Raw genomic sequence first — 21,302 nt, 5'->3', positions numbered from 1 at the left:
TTCTCCAGAACACACAGGCGACTGCCCAAAGAAAAGCCCATGCATTTTTTCAGCTGCTTCTCAAGAAGAATGCGTTAAAGGGATTTGTGATATTTATTTATACAAAAGTGCAAGCTCAGAAAGGGCTGAGTTGGTGCCTCTGTGACAGCCTACTTCTAAAAATAGCCCTTCAGTTAACAGCAGGTCAGTGATTAAGAGAAACAGGTTCTGATGGGCATTACTGAATCACCACGTGGAGCAAATAAAGCAAATTTGAATGTTATTCGACTTACAAAGGCAGCTCTGTCACCTTGGAGATTATGGGCAGAGCGAAAGTGGAGCAGAATCACTTCTAATACTGATCAATGGCTACATTCAAGTTTCCTTTCTGCAAAGCCTCTGCTTTGCCTCCTCCCTGCCCACCCATGTCAGTGCCTGCAAGGAGCCCACCACCCAACGCCCCACAGCTCCCACAAAGCCCGGCCTTCCACAGCAACCCCGAGAGAAACGTCGTGCTAGACAAAGCCTCCTGCTACATCTGCACAACCAGGCCCGAGGCACTGCTTCACATACAGTAAAGTGATTTTCTGGCATTTTAAATATAATTCAGATTGTGCCAGTGTGTGTTAGAAGGGCACACAGCCTCCCTCTACTGGCTAACACAAAAAACTGCCGAGATTTGCTTCATCTGTGAGAGAGGGGAACCTGCTGGCAAAAGCACAAGCAGTGCAACAAGCTGATGTTTTACAATTTTGTTGATCAACGCGTGCACATTTTATAAAAGGTCTGACCACGTCCTTCCCGCGGAAATGGGTCTTTGGAGATTTTTTAAAAACAAGTAACTATTTATCTTTATTACAACAAAAACTTTGCAGAGCTCAATACTGCAACCCAAACCATTCTCTCCCACAATAGTCTAAGCAAGTGCCAAACTCCCATTCAAGATTCATGTGAGATTAAACACCCACGGAACTCTGCTGTGACAGGCACCCAAAACCACAATGAAAACCCTCTCAGTCCCTCCTTCAGCCCAGCAATCCCCAGGATTTTTCTGCTGAAATCCCCAGCTTCTTCAGCACTGTTTTTCTGATAATTTCCTTATGGAAAACTGTAAACTATCTCAACTGTTCACTCAACTGCACCAGCATACAATTCCATTAGAAAACTTATATATCAAGCTTGGGCCAATATGGAATACAGTTAAAAAACCACATGTGAATGGCACTGCATTGTTTTTATTTTAAGTGTCTTTACACAATGAATGATGTTGGAATGCAACTTGTTATACATTTTACACAAAATACATTGACAACATTACTTGCTTGATTTGCCTTATAAAACTGTTTCTGAAGGTTTTTCGCTTACTCCTAACTTACAGTGACTTCTACAATAGGGTAGAAATTAAACAATTAACAAAATATAAACACTACAGAAAATCCAAATCGGATTTCTGGAATTTTAAAAATACACAAGCCTGATGGACAATACAAGTTTTTTGTTGGCTTTTTTTTTTTTTTTTTTAAATAACATGGAACAGTGAGACAGAGAGGTCAGACTTTGAGTGATTTTAATACCTGAAGAGATACATAAATATCATGCCTGTGGAGGCAAGATAAACAAAAGTCATTCTCCTACCTTTTTAATATATACTATTCCTGCCTCTGGAACAAGGACCTGCCTGCAGGATCCCATTTTGCAACCTGAAGCTGGTGGCAGGAAGGACTCACGAGCTGGCACAATACGGAGTTGAAAACTACCATGTCCATGCAAATTCATGACTGTTACTTTTGCTCTCCGCTGTCAATCAAGTGAAAACACTTTAGAAAATTCAAGAAGCACGTCATGTAGAATTGAAACACACTAAAATGAATTTGAAAAAGGTCAGTTTCTGAATGATTTATATATATGAACATCAGCAGCCTGGTTTGTTCACAAATAATTTTATTCCTTTAAATAGAAAAAAGAAGAATCTGTCTAGTCTAAAAAAGGTTGGTTATAAAATAGCATAAAAGCATAGGAGCATGAGTCATTATACTGAGGCATACTGTCCTCCTACTAAAACACTTAACACAAGATCACAAAATTAAAGATCTGATTCTAAAAGATGCATCCTGGTCTCAGAAGTAGCAGATGCTCTGTCAGACAGACAGGATGCCACACAGAAAAAGTCTTAATGAAAAACAGCAAACAAGGGCTGCTGAATCTGCATAAAAACTGGCTAAGCCAGGCAACTGATTGTCTTTAAAAAAAAAAAATAAATTACAAAACAGACTGGAGAAGTTTAGGAGCACAAGTTAAAAGTTAACCCTAGATGTTTTATCTCCTAACATAACTTAGTCATAACATAACAGTCACTGAATTTATTTATAAATGGAGGCCATCTCTAGGACTGTGGAGGAACAAACATCACCAGATTTTCAGAGAGGATCAGAGACAACACATTCAATAGCTGAATCTGTATTTCACTCTACTATTGTCATTCACTCCTAATTAGGTGTCAGTGCAAACCATCGTACCCATCAGTGTACCATCAGACAGCAGCAGCCTTGGTGACAGACTCAGAGTCTGTCTTCTCAGCAGTCTGCAGCTCTTCCTCCTGCATTCTTCTCTGTGTAGTTAGCAAAACTACTGGAATTTAATTCCATACATGTATTTGTGCCTCATGTCAAATTAAAAACACATACCTGGCATTTCTGAGAAAAGCAGAAATTAATCTTCACCTCAGAAGATTACTAGCTGGGGAAGAGTTTTAGGATAAAGAGTATGTTTCACTTGCATTTAACACTATATTAACTGGAAGCTGTTGTACCAGTACAGATCAGCTTTTAATTGCTATACAATCAACTTTCTTGAATCCAATCGTGACAGTAAGATATTATTTCAGCACTTGGTACATCACACTTTACAATATAAAGGAAAGAGTAACATCTTAAAAACAAAACAAAAACACAACCAGACTTCCTATTTGTCACTATTTCAAGTCAGGTGGATTTGCTACACTTGGGGGACTAGTCCCTAAAATTAAAGTGCTTTTCAAAGCATTGGCATCCAGAATCTTGAACATGAGAGACAACTACAAGTAAAATCTGTTGTCGCTATACATAACATATAGCAGCAGTACAGACATCAACACACGGACTCATTAAGTGTCTGATTTCTGATACTATCTTGAGCATCACACAATTTAACAGTGCATAGTACCCCCTACCTCCAGTGTACAATCAAATGCTTTAGGTTCATTCAGTATTCTTGCAGGTGGTTCTGGACGCCTTGTCTGCATGATCTTCTGTTTGGGATTTTTTATTTCATCTTCCTCTTCTGTCTCACTTTCGCAGACATGGACAACTACGCTAGGAGTTGAATCTGTTCCTGCATGAAGCTCATACTTCTCCCCTGAAGAGCAGCAAACAAAAATCATGCTGAGAACATCCTCAAGGAAAAGCAGTAAGCCTCTTTATCTCAAAAAGTCCTTAATATCTGCAGTAACACAATCAAATATTTATTGATTCCCATCTCATCTTTAATTTGCTCAACTGCCACACTTCATCAGATCTGCTAAATGTTTTTAATTAGCCTGTTACGCTGTACTTTGAACAACCAATCTTTTAATTGATGTTTAAGGATTTATTGATTTTTAATTAATTTTTAACTGGTAATTAAAGGAAGGGAGGGATGTAAAAAGCTATGGTGAAACTGCAGACATAAGAATTCAAGCAAACTATGAATTTAAGTGATACCATTTATGCTGTACATTTATATGACATTTGTAAATGAAAAGCTACAAAAACATTAAGTCTCTCACTTCCCTGCTTTTCACAGAAAGCAAACAGCATGTTTCCTAGGAAGGCTTATAAAAGAGTCTGACAATTAAACACAAAAAGTACGTATTAGCACCCTTAATGAGGCTAACTCCTCCTCAAGGAGCTGCCCACCTGCAGAAGACATTCCTCTTCTTGTCTGTTACTTAACAGTGAGACTATGACAAAATTCAATAAATGGGTGTGATGGAGCTAGTACCACACAATCCGGTTCTACACTATACTTTCAATCAATTAACAGATTAAATAAATAAAGTGATGGATCATTTTATTCAAGTAAGAAACATCACATAAGAGAGACTCAGTTTCTTCTGATAGACAGAAACCTAGTAGATAAATTCCCTCGATAACTATTTTTGAATTTAGGTGACACAACAAAAGCAGGTACATATTCCTACCTGGTCCCAACTTGGAGACAGCACAAAGCAAGTCATAGTTTATCAGGGGAGTTGCATCTTCACTCTGTTTCCATCCAACTGGTGGAGACGCAGGTGGGGAGATCAGGAACTGTTTAACAGGTTGTGGAGGAAGGAGGTAGGACTTGTCACCTATTTCACTGGATACCTGTAACTGAAGACAAAAGCCAGGAGATACAGAATGACAAATCTTAATTCTCTTTTTATTTAGTACGCTTCCTCAATAATACATGCCCATTCTCTGTATTAGCAATGCTTAATTCAGCCTAGCATTAATAATAAGAGTAGTACAGCTTCTTGTCAGCTCTCTTGGTACGACACCTCGGAGAAACGCTGCAGTTAAGAACTTGGCCCACGTAAGCACTGACAATGTAGCTGTGTATGACACATAATCCACAAGAAGATGCCTGTAAAGTGCCTATTATAGAGAGATCTTTGGACCCACTTATTTCCTTTCAGCACATTTCTGTTTGTGTATGGGGGAAGGTGGTGTGTGTCACGACAGAGCGACTGTTCCGTACCAATCACAACTCCGTGAGCTCAAGCTGAAAACCAAAACTGACTCCTAAAGCATCAATTTCTCAATGAGTGAAAGTAATACATCTCAGTGTGGAGGAAGGAGGTTGAACTTCGGATATTTATCACAAATGAAACTCATCGGCAAACGTGGAATAAGAAGAAACAGGGACATGTACACCATCTCAACGTTTCACAGTACCTGTGCAAAGTACAGCTTCAGCTTTTTTCCACTGAAATCAGTTTCATGCAGTTCTATCCGTGCTCTTGCTGCTGCCTCCGGATTGCTGAAGTTGATCCTTACTCTTCTAAAGCTTTTAAACAACTGGAACGTAACTTGATTATCGTAGACTGTGAAAAGTGCTTCAAATCTTTCCTAGAGACGAAGTACAAAGATTCTCCAAACACAAAATGAACACTTTCACTCAAGGAAAACACACTGCCCTTCCACTTTCCCAAATCCCATTCATTTCCTTAACCACCTAAACCCACACCTCCCATACTTCCCTCAGTTACTCCAGCTTGTAAATCTGTATTCCGCGCAGCACTGCTTTGCCTCACCATTTAAATCTGAATTCCAAGAGTGCATTGATGTGAATAAGCCCACAAAACTGTTAATGAACAAACTGCCACCTAGTGACAGTTACTCAAAAGTGCAGGTGTCAACAAAATACCGACCACTGTACGTGACTTTCACACAAGCATCTCCAAAAACACTATGCAAAGCAGTTTAGTTTATCTAATATAAAGATCAAGTACTGAGTGCTTAAGAAAAACGTCAACAATCTCAGGATGAATGAATGACCACTTTGGAAGAGAAAAAAAATAATTATTACTAAACACTTGTTCACAAAAATAAAAAAACTGAAAAAATCATATTTGTTTTATTGAATATGGAATCTTATCCCCAAGCTCTCTAACAGATAACTGCATTGTTATTAAATTCCTTTTTAATTTACTAGTTCTCTGATCTGCAGGAGACCTAATTTGCAGATATTTTTTTTTCCCCTAGCATAAATGCACTAGGAAATCTAGTGTAAATTTTCATTCACTGTAAAAAGCCAGATTAAAATCAATAGATGAGAACTATGCAAGCAATCTCTTTTTAATATTATTTACTGTGTTCTGTTAATATTCAGTTATTCAGAGAGATCTATATAGGCAAAGAAGCAGAAAAGGAATACTTTTTCATTAAGAACTCTTTCCAATAACAGTAGTTAAGTTGCTGGACTCCAGTAGTCCAGTGACTCTACAAAATCTCTACAAAAATCCTGTTGGGTACCTTCATTTCTCTAACAACAATTATAGGATGAGGGGCTTTAATTTTAAATAGGACTGAAGAAATTCTTCAGACGACGTCCATGTTAGTTTTAACAAAAATATTATTTTTTTGCACAATTCTCTCTAATGTGTACAACACCAAAGTCTTTCTTAAATCAGAAAACCTGCTCCTCGACTTGTACTTGACAAACACAAAACTGCAATCCAGTGGATCACCCCTGCAATTGAAAATTATGAAGACAGTGCTCCAATCATGGCATTACCCTCAAAAATGTGAATGTTTGAGAATGAAAAAACATGTACTTTATCTGAATTTTTTTTTTTACCTTTTGCTGTTTGAACTAAACTTGAAAAAACACTTACAGATGCTATGTAAAAGACAAAATTATTACAAGATGTACGCCAAGTTAGACACAGTTTTTCTGTAAACATACCAGTTTTAACCTGCAACACAAAGTAGAAACTGATGGCATTAGATTCAACAACTTAACAGTCAATTCAACATGAACTGTTAATGTTTAAATGTTGCTTTAATAAATCAGCAGCGAAAATAGAAATACAGCTAGAAAATTCTCCCAAAACAGATGAAAATCAGAGCAGAATGCTTCATAAGAACATGCAGATTTCAAATAAATACTGACTTTTTAGCCTTTTTTGTTCACCAGAATATTAATCATCACTCCATATGAAGTTTCACAAACAAAAATGTGGAGCATAAAGGATTTGTGCCTACATGCTGAATCTTTTTTTTACAGTTGTGACTACTAACAAAAATAAGGGAAAAGGAAGATGGATTTTGATACTCTGCTTGCAAGTGCTGCTAGCTTTGCCAGTGTTACCAAATGAACTAAAAGAGCATTGGGCAGAAAAATTGGAATTGCTACCAAAAACCCCAACCCCCAAAACCACCAGAAATTTTTTAATTGCCTTCTTTTTGTGCACAGACAGGACAATTGCCATTTGTTTCATGAACTGTTTGCTGTGCGCTCAGGCTTTAAAGGAAGATGTAGGCAGAAGTAAATCGTGAAGCATTGAAACGTGTGTCCAGGGTTAAGCTGAATTTCATAAAACAGATCAAATCTATATAATACATCAAAGCACCTCTATTCTTCCAAGCACAAGGAAGAAACCTGTGTAGTAAGTGTTCAACTTACAGATGTAATAATATATAATTCTGACCTATTCTAAACTAGTGTCTTGGCTAGGACAATCAGCTTAGATGAGCTTGCTGACAGTACAATGAGTACACTTTACAAACTATTTTTGAAACGACAAATTTTAACTTTAAAATTTACAGGTGGTTTCATGTGGCAACTAATTATCCCAGCATCATAAGAGGAAAGGCTAGCACATCTCCCTCGATACACCTTGTATGCACAGACGTTCTGTGGGAACATTTTCATGGAAAAAAAGCAGATGTGCATTAAAATGACAAATCACATGTATACATGTGCAAAACAATTTAGCAAGGCACTATTTCCAGTGCACACTTTGTATACCAGACCCACGACAAATTGCTGTTCCTGTAGCATCAGAGTTAAATCAGTCCAGCGCATTATTTAATGATCCATTGATTAACTGATGCTTTACTACCTTCTTCCAAGGGCAGTAACCACCTAAACAAATGGAGTGCTCCCTGCTTACAGAAGTCTTTTGAACTAGAAGCTGATCAGTAGAAACAATAACAATTTAAACTAGTCATCAGCAAGTTAAACATTTATCTGGAAAGGGAGATGTCATCTTGCATTTTTTAATTAGATGACATTTGATTTACGTACTCTTATGTATTGCCTGGTTTGTTTTCCAATAAAACCAGCATTAATATACAAGGCTAGAAATGAACTCTGGGACTGAGCTAGCAACAACTCATGCTCTTTGAAGAGAAGCATTTAACACCAGGCATATAAATAATGGCGAGTGAACTCTATTTCTCTAGAAATCATGGGGAAAGAAAAAAAATAAACCACTACATCTGAAAATAAGCCACTTAAAGACTCCACAGCCTTTTTTGGCACTTGTCTTTTGTACCCATAGGAATACAATTACAAGGAAGAACGACAGCTCTCATGTAATATCGTTGCCCCCACCCAAAGGGGGATCTGTAAGCTGCTTTACATATTGTTTATGTGACACCACACGCACGTTCTCAAAAAATTACCATTCCTTTTCCTTTGACTGTACTATGTCCATTTGTCAGAAGCACTGGCTTAGGAATTCAGCTCACAGCAAGTATTTGAACGATGGACTGAAATGTAAGTACACAATTTAGTAACTCTTGAGGCACAGAGCAGCATCTCCTATCTGACACCACAACCTCACCTCAGACGTTAAAAACTTTTCAGCAAAACTGTAGGTTTTGGAAGTACTTTTGTAAACTGAAACTGCAAAAGAAGCTGCAGACCAAAGCTTTCCTATCTGTCCTCCCTATTTCCCCCCACTTGTGTGGTGTGTGTAATTATTCCTGGTGCTCTTGGAAGCAAAAGGAAGGTACAAATTTGACTGAATACAAATGTTAGCAAGCCAGACATTTATTTTATTATAAGGTCTTAAGCCACTTTCAAGGTGTTGTCTTAGCTCAAGTTAGAACACACGTACTGAAAATTTATAATGTTCTTTTAACAGAATCCTTGCCTTGAAATAAAACATTTAAATCTGCCCTTGGCTTTGGTAGCTTGGATAAACAGGGGGGGGAAAAAAAAAACAAACAAACAGAAGGAGTTTTTCATGGGAGAAGCACTGTGTATGTCTGTATTTCAAATGCCAGAACAGTATAATATCATCTGCTCTTTGGTCACTGCACTCATTCTGATCTGAGCTTACCAGGTAAATACTTTGGTTTGTTTTTTCCCCCCAATTATAATAGGCAGTAATATGCTGAAAAACCAAAAATTTTCAGTAGATGTACAATACTATACCCCAAATATGCCTCTCTCTACCTTACCTTTTCTTCCTGTACCTCAAACACAGCTTCGTGAACACTGCAAGCAAAGAGTGAGGTAGGCAAGTCACTTAAATCCATCATCTCTTCCAAATCATCTTCATTTTCTCCAAAAATCATCTGTTCTTCCTCTTCTTGGTCACTGCTGTAGAGGTCTGACTGGCTGTCACTCCAGGACTTCATAGTATCTCTGAGCATCGTTCACCCAAAGCAACTCCCGTTTATGTTCCAGTTTCTAGTAGGGGTCTGTCATTCCAAAAAAACAAACCCAAAACAGAATGTGAAGCTACTACATCTTGCTTTGACTGTTCTTTAAGGCAAATAATTTTACAAAAAAGAATAGAAATCAACATGGAAGTTGTTCTCTCATCCACAAAACAGAAGCCCTGTATCCCATTTCTGTAGATGGGATAAAGACTCTGCTGTTCAATCTGTGAGAAGATAAAGTCACTCAGTCAAGTAAACAAAAGTTTCTACTCCCTTTACTCCGACATAAATCAAGAACTCCAGTACTGTTCTAGAAGCTTTTCTCCATGACACACTTGTCAGTTAATAGCAAATAACTTAAATTACTTCCCAAGTAATCAGAGTAGTCTTCTGATATTTGAAGAAATATCTTTATTTCATCAATGGGAACACGTGTGCAGCAAAGTTAAATCCCAAAGCCTCTCCAAGCCAGTGGCAGATACGGGAACAAAACCCCAGATCTCCCAACATAAGGAGATTTCCTGGAGAATGCCTTTCCTATAAGTAAGAGTATCTACAGCCTTGTGTAAAAACGTCAATGAAGAAAAAAAAAAATGCAAACAAGCAAGAGACTAAATAGAAGAGTTTAGATAAACTAGTTTTTATGCAATAAAAAAAATAGATTTTAATGGAGTGTAGCTTTTGCCACCTGCCACTGCAAAAATCACAAGGAGATTATCAAACTATTGTATATTCTAATGAAAACGACACAAAACATGTAACTGTACTATATCTAGATTTGGAGGGGGTGTTAATTTGTGACATAACACTAAGAAAAGGTAAGTAAATGTATTATGTTTCATTGGCAATGATCTCATTTGAGTATTTGCTTAACTAGCTTATTCTTTTGAAGCAGTCACTGAAAAATTCCATCAACTGAAACCAGTATGCATTAAAAAATGCATTAATAATCCATAATAAATCCATGCTCACTCATGGAAAAAGGTTTAAGACAAGTTTTCTCATTAACAACATCCAAGCACTCTCGACACTTTGTGCTTAAGGAGAAACAGCATGTGAAAATGCGGAAAAAAGATTTAGCACCTATCTTAAGTATTTATAAACTGCTTAGAGACACGCACACACAAGGTGTGATGCTAATTTAAATGAGTTAAATCAATGTAACCTCGGCATGGACACAGCACATAACTGCACCCGTTCACTGTCACGCCTTTAGTCAAGCCATGCACAGACCTGGCTGAATTTTCCCAGGACAGCAAGTTTCAAGATTTTTCACAGGAAACTCTCCTCAGCATCACAGAAAGACAGACGTAAACGCAAGAAAACATGTAGCTGGTGAAAACCTAATTTTTTGTGCTTGCTGATTCATGCAAAAAGGAAAAAGGAAAAGAAAATACGCCAACACAGTAAAAAACAAAAGCCACCATCTGGTTTGGCAGCACAGACTCCAAGAGTTCTGGGCTAATCGATCCAACATGCGACAGGACACAGGCACCTCCAGTCAAGCCAAGCTACATGCAGCAGAATCAAGAGCAACATGCTAGCCTTAGCCTGGGTTTGGTCCTACCTCCCCAGGCATCCCCGTCAGAGAGGAGTACAGATCACAGTAAGAAACACCTAACCCACACAGGACTGCTCCAAAAACCTGGTTTTCTGACAAATCAAAGAACGATGAGACTTGCGAACAAGGCAAGAGAGCAAAACTGGCACAGAAAAAGGAGAGTTTGGGAATGCTGACAAGTAAATTCAAAGACAAATTAACAGTAATACAGGAAGTAAGGTAACATACAGATCAACGTAAAATTTGTTCAATTTTTCACCAAGCTATGAAGAGCTTTAAAAAGTTCAGGCTGGCTGAGCCTCACACACTACAAAATGAAGTCAAAGCAGCAGACTGGAGGGAGGCAAAAGCATCAAGAAAATAAGATTAACGGAATGCACAATGACTGAGACTTACACTGTGCCTGCGGTAGTACTCCTCTCTTCATTCTGTTAGTACTGTGGAATCAGACATCACAATTAAAATGAGAGGGAATTTAACCCATAGATTATCAACTGAATCCATTACTCCCCCTTTAAAGTTGTTATCATCTATTATGTCATTTAAGGAGCTGCAGTCTGCAGATTACTCACAGCAAACACTGCAGTGACCACTGAGATGTTCCTCCATTTGGTACGTTACCACAGAGCAACAGCACTTTGGAAAAAAATGAGCAAAGAGATGGACAAAATGAAGGCAGATCTGGGGTTTTATTTATACAAATAAGATGCCTGAACTCTGTATTTCTGGCTAATATTCTGTACAATGAGACTTTGTATAGGCTCGAATAGAAACCAGCTTTTACACACCAATGAGACAAATACGCAAGAATTGGTTTGAAAAGAAAATAAAACTGATTCTGTTAAAAAGAGGAATACGAGACACCTTCTAAAACACGAACTTAAAGACATAAAGAATGCGTTGTGGGGGGAAAAAAAAAATCCCAGTTTCTCCTTCTTTTGCCAGATTTGGTTAAAGTAATTCAGAGAATGAAAATTAAGTTTAAAGTTTCAACATGAGGAGGTTCGAAGCTCTGAAACTCTTATTTGTATTGTGAAAAGACATCCATGTTATTTCAATTTCTGTTTGGTGTAACAAAATAGGGCAATTTTGTAAATGAAAAGGTGACACCACACAAAAGACAAAGCAGTTAAAGGCAAGAATGACCGCCAGGTAGACAATACAATTCAGGAAAGGTCTTTGCCAAAACAGCTTAGGAATTGGAGAGGGATCAATAACAAACAACTGAAATGTTTGCAAACAATGCCAGGAGCTCAGATATCACACAATACCACATACACTAGGAGAGAGGATGGGAAGAGAAAAGGGGAAAAAAGCCAACCAGAAAGACAAAAGATCTAGCTTCTTTTACAATTTAATTTATATAACATTAAATGATTCAAGTAACCTATGAGGTAGACAAAGTGACAGCTGCAAGGTCACTCTGATTTTCACCATGCATGAACTGGTCAACAGACGTAAGGCACACTGTCTAGTTAGCATCCTCACATGAAAGAAATTAAACCTGCAGTTCCGACACCTTCAGTCCTCTGTGTCCCGATTCGTTTCCTCCAGTCGAAGGCGAAACAGGCAATCAACAACTGCCCTGGTCTACCTGGGTACCCCACCTTCAAAATGCACACAAAGGAAAGCAAACCACCGAGGCAAGACTGCTCAGAAACAGAGCTGAGCTGGCAGCCCTGGCGACCGGGCACTGTGGGCCTGTCTTCTGCTCACCACAAAAGATCTTCCCTGTAAACCTTTTACAGTGCAAATACCCTTGATATAAGGAAAATACTGCTTTTTGCTCAACAATTTGTGGTAGTATGCAACACATCAAATTCTGCACAGGCATGCATTACTGCACAGAAGAGATGCTCTTCAGATTTGTGAAGAAGTTTAAGAATCCCGATGGAAAACACACAAACCTGTCTAGGCACACTGTAACCAGCTCTGCACACAGCAAACAGCCTCACTGGCTTCAAGTTTCATTATATATGAATTCATCATGTTGTAACATCTAAATAAAGCAACAAAACGTTTTTCTGGAAGATATTTTCTGCTCTGTAAAAAGGCAGCAGGTCTCAAATGATGCGTGTAAACGACACCGGAGAGCTGGGGCAGTCTAAACATCCCCATTGCCATGAAGTAGATGACTTTTTTTTTCCTCAACTAGTAACAAAAATTGAATTACCAGAAATCATCTTGGTCCTTTAGAGAACAAGAGTAGGAACTCATACACTAAGAAGCTGCAGAAGGCAATGTAGTTATTCCCTTGAATTCCTGCAAACAGTCTGCAGGGAAAATGATTTTATAGAAGCAACCTTAGTCAAAGTTAAGGAAATATTTCAGCAACAAGATCAACAGTTGTGCATAATTTACAGCACAGTATTTCTTGCTAGTATGAAAATAAAATCTGAAAAGCTTCTGTAGAGAGCACTGAACTACAAAAGTTGTAAGAATGTTTTTTAAAAAAATAAAAATGATCACAATTCTAATTTTTTTAATCATAAACCTACATGGTTAATTCTCTGAGTTTTTTCACATATTGTTTTGCCTGGCTTCACCCAAATCAGTATCAAAACACCATGGTTACTGAGCAATGCAAGAATATATAACAGCTTCCCTGAAATAAGGATGAGATAGGTAAGACTGATGTATGAATGTTAACTAAGTACTGTTGGAAACAGTACTGTACAGACTAGGCAGAATTGTTTTATTGTGCAATTATCAGAAAGCAACAAAATGAGAATACTCCAAACTTGACAGGTACATGGATGGGATTATCAGTGCAACAGCCAAACTGCTCTGCTTCAGTCACCCCTAAACAAAAAGGGAATTACTTCACTGACCTCCTTGGAAGGGTGAGAAGTACCTATTTATAAAATGGTCTGATAGGAATGGAAATACACACATGGTAGTCGTTTATTACCATAAGCTAATTCTTACAGTAATATTAACTGCAATGAACAACTGAAAATTCTAAGCAAATTCATTGTGTAGACAAGCTGACAATACTCGTTAGCAAACTACCTGATCACTCACTTCCTCTTGGATTTTAGATTAAATAGCTTTAACAGCAGGACTAAAAGGATCCCGAGAACTAAAGCCACTTGGACAAAACCTTTTACTCAATCCTTTGTTCTGCCGAGAATGAATACCTGCTTATCCTTTAAATACCAGGTGACAGGTACATATGAAACACTTAAAAGCAAACTCTTTAACTTCATCCAAAGCTTAAGGTCTTCTGAAATTTAAACGAACTGTGGAAATGCAGCTTCTGCCCTGGAGAGCTTTAGTTCTTCAGCAGAGCATCGGTACAGACAGCGCGGGTGGTTTTTACCTTTGCATCGTCTCAAGCAGCTCACATTATCACATCCTATCACTTCGGAGAGCCGTAATCGGATCGCTTCCCGAAAAGCCTAAATACAAGGACTAAAAACGGCACGGCAATTTTTACATAAACAGATCTGCTCTGAGAAGTTTATGAACTCGGGCTGAATCCCGCAAACCCGCGGAGGACTGCCCTACCCCGGGGAGCTGCCCTGGGCAAGTTAACGGGGCTGAGGGGTCAACACCCAGAGTTAACGCGGCATGCGATTAACACGAGGGGGGCGGCAAAAGACATCTCTGGGATAATTCTTATTTTAAAAAATCCAACCCAAACTCTCTATATCTGCATTAAGGAGCAACTGGCAAAGGAGAAAACAACTTGGCGGCCGCTGAGGGCGCCGGCAGCGGCGGCCCCGCGGGACCGGCGGCCCCGGCCAGGCCTCGCCGCGCCCTCCCGGGAGGCGGCGGCCGGTGCTCGGCGCTGCCCAGGGTCGGGCCGGGCCGCGCCGCCTCACCTCGCCTCACCTCAGGACGGGACTCCCGGCGAAGGGACGGGGGAAGCAACAGATCGGCGGCGGGGCGCTGAGGGGAATGGCGGGGGGGGGGAGCGCTCACCGTCTTCCTCGGCGGGGATCCCCTCAGCGGCGGGGGGCGGCGGCGGGAGCGCGCAATCCCCGCCGGTCTCTGCGCGGAGCCAGCGGCTGCGGAAAGGGGAGCGGCGGGAGCGCGGCTGCGTGCGCGGCCCCGCGCCTCCGCATCGCCTCGGGGAGCTGCGGGGAGGGGGGGTCGGTGACCCGGATGCAGGGGGCGACTCTGCGCATGCGCCGGCCCCGCGCTGAGGGGCCGCGGCGGGAGGGGGGCGGCCATGTCCTCAGCGCCCCCCTTCCCTCTGCGCCGCGCGGGCTGCGGAGGGTTTCGGGCTCGTTCCGCCCCCCCCCCCCCATGGTGGCCGGGGCGGCCCCACAGTAAAAGGGCACGAAGCGCCTTGGGGAAACGCAGGGTGCGAGGGGCTCCCACCGTCCGCCAGGCCTCGAGGAAAGGCTCCGCAGGGCTCCCTGCGGGAATGGCTGAGCTCGGAGAGATGGGAATTGATTCCAAAGCCGCGAATTGCTCCGGGGGCTGCCTCTGGAGAAGCAGTCGGCGGTTGAGTTGCTGGCAAAACCCAACTATAGAGGATGGAGGCTTCCCTGTTCTTCATTAACAACCTTGAAATGCTGTTTGAGACCTGACAGGTGTCGCGGCAGGACGTTTTGGGTGACCTTGAAGGCTAAAGCCTGAGGAGGTGGGACTGGCTCTGGAAGCGCAGCACCGGTGCTTTGCGCTTGGCAGATTGCTGCTACGAACGGCTCGTGTGCGCTCCTGGATGGCGGCCGAAGTTAATCGGTTTTACTGTGCAGTTGGCCTCAGCTGGCGGATACGCTCAGGCAGTTGCCAGATGGGAACAGTGAGTTTGTGTCCCTCATCTCTTCAGAGCTAAATCATGGCTTAATCCAGCGATGAGATGATTTGAGACAGTGGTCATCTGAACCGGGTGATAAATGAAGGCGTGTGGATGTTTGCATCTAAAGAAAGCACAAGCCAACATCCTTTTTTTCGGTTGTATTTGGTTTTCCACAAAAAGCACACAAACCTCCTGAATTTCACAGACACAAATATTCAGTTCAACAGCTTTGTCCTCACGTAGAAAACCAGAAGACAGGATTTTTGACATAAATAGTGACATTTCTGTGGTTGAAATGCTTCCACCTACAGTTTAAGTACAGAAAAACAAACAAAAAAAACAAAGCTAAGCTGGTCTTCTTTACCAGACTTGTAATTCGTTTGTCCACAGTGCAGCCCTTTCCCTTGTAAAAAAACAGGGCATAACAGAATTCACTTTTAGAAAGGTAAGATCAGTCTTACCTGTCCAGATAAGGGATTCTACAAATTAGATGCAGTGCAAATTTAGGCAGTAATTGATTAGTCTCAATTACCTTAGCCTTTCCTTGCTGCAATCACATGCTTTATTAATTCAATACCACGTTCTTCCTCCCTGGCCAGCAATATATTCTGCTTTAATACCACAAACTCCCAACATCTGTGTCCATTTCAGGAGCATTTTAAATACTGGCTCTTGTAATAACACCTCTGTTGTAGCATGTATTTTTGTAATGCTCTTGACATCTGGCTTGATTGCCACCTCTTTCTATTAGCACTTAACACAGTGGTATCTGATATAACACACTGTTAACATCATTTAAGTGTTAAATATGGTAATACTTTATCAGAAACTCTGAAGTATGCTGCTTCTGCAAGCATCGAAGAAAGTGCTAGCCAGTGTTGTAATACTCGTGTCCAGGGATTTCTATGAAGTGCAGCTTTAACACCAAAGTGGTTAAGGCTGCTCTTGGGATTTTTTCTTCCATTTGTGGTTTGGGACCCTGAGAGATACATTTAATTAAGAGTATCCTGAGGGTTATCTTCTGCTGATCCCCCTGGACTAAAACCCATATGGTGAGTGTTAATTAGGTTGGCAAGCATTCAATTAAGCTACATTGCCAGTATTCTAAATTTATGACCGTCTGTATCTCTTAATGGCATTGTTAGGAAATGCCCTTAAGCTGTCTACTGCAATCAAAGATATGATATCCTGTATCTGAAGGATGGCATCTCCTACAGCGTAGCATTTCCAACTAGTATTAGAGGTCTTCACTGTCTCAAAGAAGCATGCTGTTGTCTCAATTTCAGTATTGAGTTGGCAGGCATGCAAAAATCATGAGTCAGGCCACCAGTAATATAATGCTTTTGGTTTTGTGATTTGGCTCAGCTTGTGTGTCCCCCCCACTCCTTTAGGCTATACTTGGATCACATTTTCAAGCTCTTCTCCAAAATAACAAATGCTTTTTTTTAAAAAAAAAAAAAAAACAAACCCACTGTAAAATTAAGGTTTTTAAAGTAAATGGCGTGATTCCTAAAGCTGACACCAGACAGAAACTCATGTAAAATGGTGAGCATTAGTAATGCTGCAGCTCCAAACATGAGTTGTAGCAATCTGCATTTCATTTGCAAGTATCCTGTTAAAAAAGTCAGTTCTTTGAATGCACATAGTAGTATGGTTGTCAACTAAATTCTGTCTTAACTTCTCTCAAGACATTTATGGCTGATTGAAGCTCTACCAAGAGTATGCAGCAGGCCAGAATTCTCTAGGTTTTACCACAATCTTTTTATTAAGTTTCATTTCCAAAGGTCTCACCTAAAAGACAATTAGAATTAAACAGACATGCAACATTGCTTATGAAAAATTAAGCAGTTATACTCCAATACTGTAAAGCTTGATTTATTTACATATTTTAATGTGAACAAGGGAACATTATAGGCAGATCATTTTGTACATTCAGCCAACATAGGAGCTGTATTCCACAGCATTAAGTTACATGTAAGATACACACTGAGAACGTATTAAGTGCTCTGGTGCATTGAAAAGCCACACAGTGTGGAGGCAATAGATGTCAGTTCACATTTGATGAAGAAGCTAGGAGACAGAGTCAAGGAGCTATTCTACCAATTTACTAAACGAGACAGCAGTCACTTTATTTTTGTGCACACTTTTTCAGCTCTTAATTCTGAAAAGCTGCACACTGGGAAATGTAAGCACACTCTGCTGTTTACAGTGCCCCGTCTCTCTCAGGGTCAGTCCTCGATAAACTCAAGTTTTGACACACACGTTAAAGTGTGCTGTACACCGACAGATTATTTGTTGTGCTGCAAGAGGAACTAGAATGTGGCATAGGGCTCCTCCCTTTTAAACCTTCACGTGCTGTTTTTAGCTGTTAAATGTTTGCTGCAATCCTGGGCATGGCCATTGTCACCTCAGACTAACCAATATTCTGTAAAAAGCAGGTTACAAATAGTTTCCTATTTTCAGCTTGTAGGATGTGTACTAGAAGGGAGGTAAGGGGTTTATTTCAATCCTGAGCTATACCCTCCCATTGTTAGAAAGAGCACAGAAGTCCTACAGTCAAGTTTAAACAGATGTTTGGCTTCTAGGGGCCCTGTTCATGCCTTCTCAGCAACAGCGATGGCAGCTGTAAGACTGTGCTGAAGAGCAGAAAAGAAAATCTTTTGGAAGCTTGGGAAAAAAAGAGCAAGAAAGGAGGAAGTGCATAAAATACAAAAAAAAACCAACAAACCCACACTTTAAAATTCAAGTATTGAACACAGGCAGCAAGCAGGAGCAAGGTGCAGTCTGGCAGTCCTCGCTTACAGTGGCTAAACCCAGACTGGCAAAAACGCAACCCTGACAACTTCAGTGCATCGAGTTGAGGCCTATAGCCCAAGGAACACCTCAGGCTCTACTGATGTGGCACAATGGAGTAATCAAAAATATTGTGATTTATGTGCTGTAGAAACAACCATCACCTCCCTTGGAGTCCTTTGTCAGGAAGCTTCCAAAAGCAAGTCTCACTGCAGGTAAAGGGAACTGTCATTAGTAAGTAGAATTATTTAAACACGCACAGACTGCGTAAAGAAAACAAGGTTATATAAAGCTTTGGAGCAAGACTCTTGCCTTTAGATTCTTTGAAAAAAAAGGGCCAAACCAGCACAATAATACAAAAGCTCAGGTTATGGCTGGAGGAAATTTCACTCAGAGCAGAAGACAGCCGTGTGCTGACAACTGAGGGCTCCCTGGCAGAGAGGAAGTCAGGCCAGGAGTCAGTCAGTGCTCAGGCTGCAGGGCTGTGGAGAATCCAGGCAGCTTGCTGCAAAAAAATCACCAAATCAGGCCAGAGAACAGCCCACAAAAGAGAAGAACAAGCAGGGGCTCCGCATCAGAGTAGCTCTCTTCCCACTGTCTATCTCTCATGATGTCAGGTCCCATGATTAGAAGAAAAACCTAACGAGGCATTTACCAACTGCAAAGTCTGCACACCAGTCAACTGCAGTTTTTAAATGCTATTGAAAAACTAAAACCTGAGAAAACTACGTACCGTTACGCATAGGACCATTCCAACAGAAGAAATCAACAGCAAAATATTTAGGTGCTTCTGATTATTTTATACCACAGCAACACCTGTAATGATTCTACATTGCAATATCCTCTGTGTTTAAAGTAGAGTTTGTAGCTATGCATGGTTTAGCACAGCTTGTTTTAAAACAGTATGTTTCTGTGGTTTCAGAACTAATAGGTCAAAACAGCTACTGCCTCATTGATTAAAAAGGAAGAGATAAGAAAAGCCAGCATTCTTGTACCCTTCTCATTCAGCCTCCCCTGCACTACTTTGTTTTGTGTTGTTAATGAACAAAAGCTACACATAAATTCACAAACAATTGATTACCGGGGATACAAAGCCAAAGGTAGTAAATCAGTGTCACTGCAACTCCAGCAAGATTAATGTTCTGGCAGTATTAGTCCATTAACATTGTTATCTTACTTAAACACAAAAAGTATTGAGGGTAAAAGAAAAGCTCTTATTCCTTGAGGTTTCATAAGCTCTAGTGTACGGGATGCCACTGATAAGATCTGAATTGTCAGACATGCCAAGTCGGTGAAGAAACTTCACATATAGGTACACGCACAGCCACCAGGCATCTACTCTTCGCAGGAGGGGAAGGATGTAATTTTTCTTAAGCTGCACAAAAATGCCAAAGCAATCTCAAGTATTTCCAGATTGAAGTAGTATTCAATAGCTGGCAAGACAAACATATGCAAAAGAACAGTTCTGTTGTCATATACAATAGCAAGAATCTGGAATAACTGTGTACAAGTCAGTGGAGTTCTTGGGAATTTTTGGTAGTGGGAACAGACACTGGCCAGGAGTCAATTTAATTTAAAAAAAAAATTTAAAATGCGGAAAGCCACTGTTGCAAGTCCAACATCTTCCCAAACCCCTTGGTATCAGAGTAACCACTTAAAAATGTGTGGAACACAAGCTCTATTCATTTCAAATAAAGTCTTCTATGGTCCTGGAGACACTCCACTATGCATACAGTCCAAGACACACCAAGCAGACTTAAAATTCTGTTTCCCAGCAAAACAATAGCTTTTAGAGAAGATGATGGTATCGAAGTGCCAGTATAACTTGCATATGCCAGTAAATGTTGTACCTTGTCCTTTTCACTTGACAAGTTTTCCCCCCTTGTGTCTGTCCTCCTTTCCTATCAGCTTCTAGCCATCTCTCAGAAGCTGGAAAGATAAGTATCATGAGTACACAAGGCTCCATTATTCTTACAGTCCTTACTGGGTGCTGGACTGTGCACACTACTTTTTTCTTCTTAGGTTAGTCACAATATCAGATTAGTAGATTTTTTTTGCTTTTTTTAAAAAAGAAAAAAAAAGGGGGGGACACACACACCCCCAGCCTACAATACCTAGACTGAGCTTTTTAACTAAGGAACGTCAACACCTTTAAGCATTTAAGACTACTAAACAAAGTTGGAAATCCTGCCTCAAGCAGAACCGTAAGTGATAGAGAATTAGGACCTCATCAAGAACTACAAAAAATCCCCACCGGCCACATTACTATCCTCATTTCTTCTTGTTCTCATACTTCACAGTGTTCCCTCTGGGCCATTTAATCCATCTTGAAGCTCCTGCTATGAAACCAGAAAACTGGCAAATCTTTGTTCTAAGCTGCCATATAATCCAGTGGTGCTATAAAACCCGTTCACATTCTCAGTGCCTATGTTCAACACTAGCCAGAGGACAGTTGTACAGAAAGTGCCCAAGATTCACGTTTTGAAAGAATAAAGTAGCTTGCTTACTCTAACCAAATATGCTGCCCTAAAGACACAGTAAGTTTCAGTATTCGTGCTTGAAAACAATCACATTTTATTGCCATGTTAAGTAGTTTGATGGTCATGCTAGAGACATGAGGATTTACAACTTTTCTGGAAAACAGCCACCGTCTCTATATAGGAAAGATTAAATCCTGCCCTCCTCCCTCAGTGAGCAACTCCTGAAAATTTCTGTTTGGAGATAAACCCACTCCCAGCAGGACTAAAAATTGCACAGTCACTTCTCTTCCCACAGCTCTGCGTTTTCACAGCATCTGCTCTCTCATGGGTTTCATACTGCCGTGATACTGCACTCACCACGTCACGCTTCCAGACAGCAGCCTTCAACGGAGAACTGTGATTTATTTCTTGCTAAGACAAATGCTTTCAACTTCACAACTATAGAGAGTTGTTTATTTTAATAATCAGCCTTGAAAGTTAAGTTTGAGACGAGCTTTAAACTATATCAAGGTTGGCTTTACACTTGCTTATATTTTAGTGGGTAAATAAATAAAGGTCAT

The 21,302-nt window shown here is 40.4% G+C and overlaps 2 protein-coding genes across 7 annotated transcripts in view; both read right to left on the bottom strand.

The window, feature by feature from the left end:
• Nucleotides 1-1,194: 1,194 nt before the first annotated feature.
• Nucleotides 1,195-14,811, bottom strand: RCAN3 (RCAN family member 3). Of its 3 annotated transcripts, XM_074925969.1 has the most exons (6): nucleotides 11,289-12,932; nucleotides 11,113-11,153; nucleotides 8,952-9,194; nucleotides 4,932-5,105; nucleotides 4,196-4,367; nucleotides 1,195-3,372 (listed from the first exon to the last, which is right to left on the bottom strand). In XM_074925969.1, the coding sequence occupies exons 3-6, from the start codon at nucleotides 9,144-9,146 to the stop codon at nucleotides 3,164-3,166; spliced, it is 750 nt and encodes a 249-aa protein (XP_074782070.1). In that variant the 5' UTR covers nucleotides 9,147-9,194; nucleotides 11,113-11,153; nucleotides 11,289-12,932; the 3' UTR covers nucleotides 1,195-3,163. The 3 variants fall into 3 exon arrangements, with proteins under 3 accessions (XP_074782070.1, XP_074782069.1, XP_074782071.1); XM_074925968.1 differs by lacking the exons at nucleotides 11,113-11,153; nucleotides 11,289-12,932 and adding an exon at nucleotides 14,644-14,811; XM_074925970.1 differs by lacking the exons at nucleotides 11,113-11,153; nucleotides 11,289-12,932 and adding an exon at nucleotides 14,644-14,811 and having other exon boundaries at nucleotides 4,196-4,361.
• An 884-nt stretch (nucleotides 14,812-15,695) lies between these two features.
• Nucleotides 15,696-21,302, bottom strand: part of NIPAL3 (NIPA like domain containing 3) — a 17,657-nt gene continuing 12,050 nt past the window's right edge. For 2 of the 4 annotated variants that reach the window (XM_074926017.1, XM_074926018.1), the window contains exon 13: nucleotides 15,696-15,774. In XM_074926017.1, the coding sequence (XP_074782118.1) occupies nucleotides 15,705-15,774 (70 nt within the window). In that variant the 3' untranslated portion in view covers nucleotides 15,696-15,704. Of the gene's footprint in view, nucleotides 15,775-17,185; nucleotides 21,124-21,302 lie in introns of those variants that run through there. The other 2 variants (XM_074926019.1, XM_074926021.1) reach the window with 2 other exon arrangements.

Source organism: Athene noctua, chromosome 24 (assembly GCF_965140245.1).
Source record: "Athene noctua chromosome 24, bAthNoc1.hap1.1, whole genome shotgun sequence".
Lineage (NCBI taxonomy): Eukaryota > Metazoa > Chordata > Aves > Strigiformes > Strigidae > Athene > Athene noctua.
This window is presented reverse-complemented; position numbering and strand designations above follow the sequence as displayed.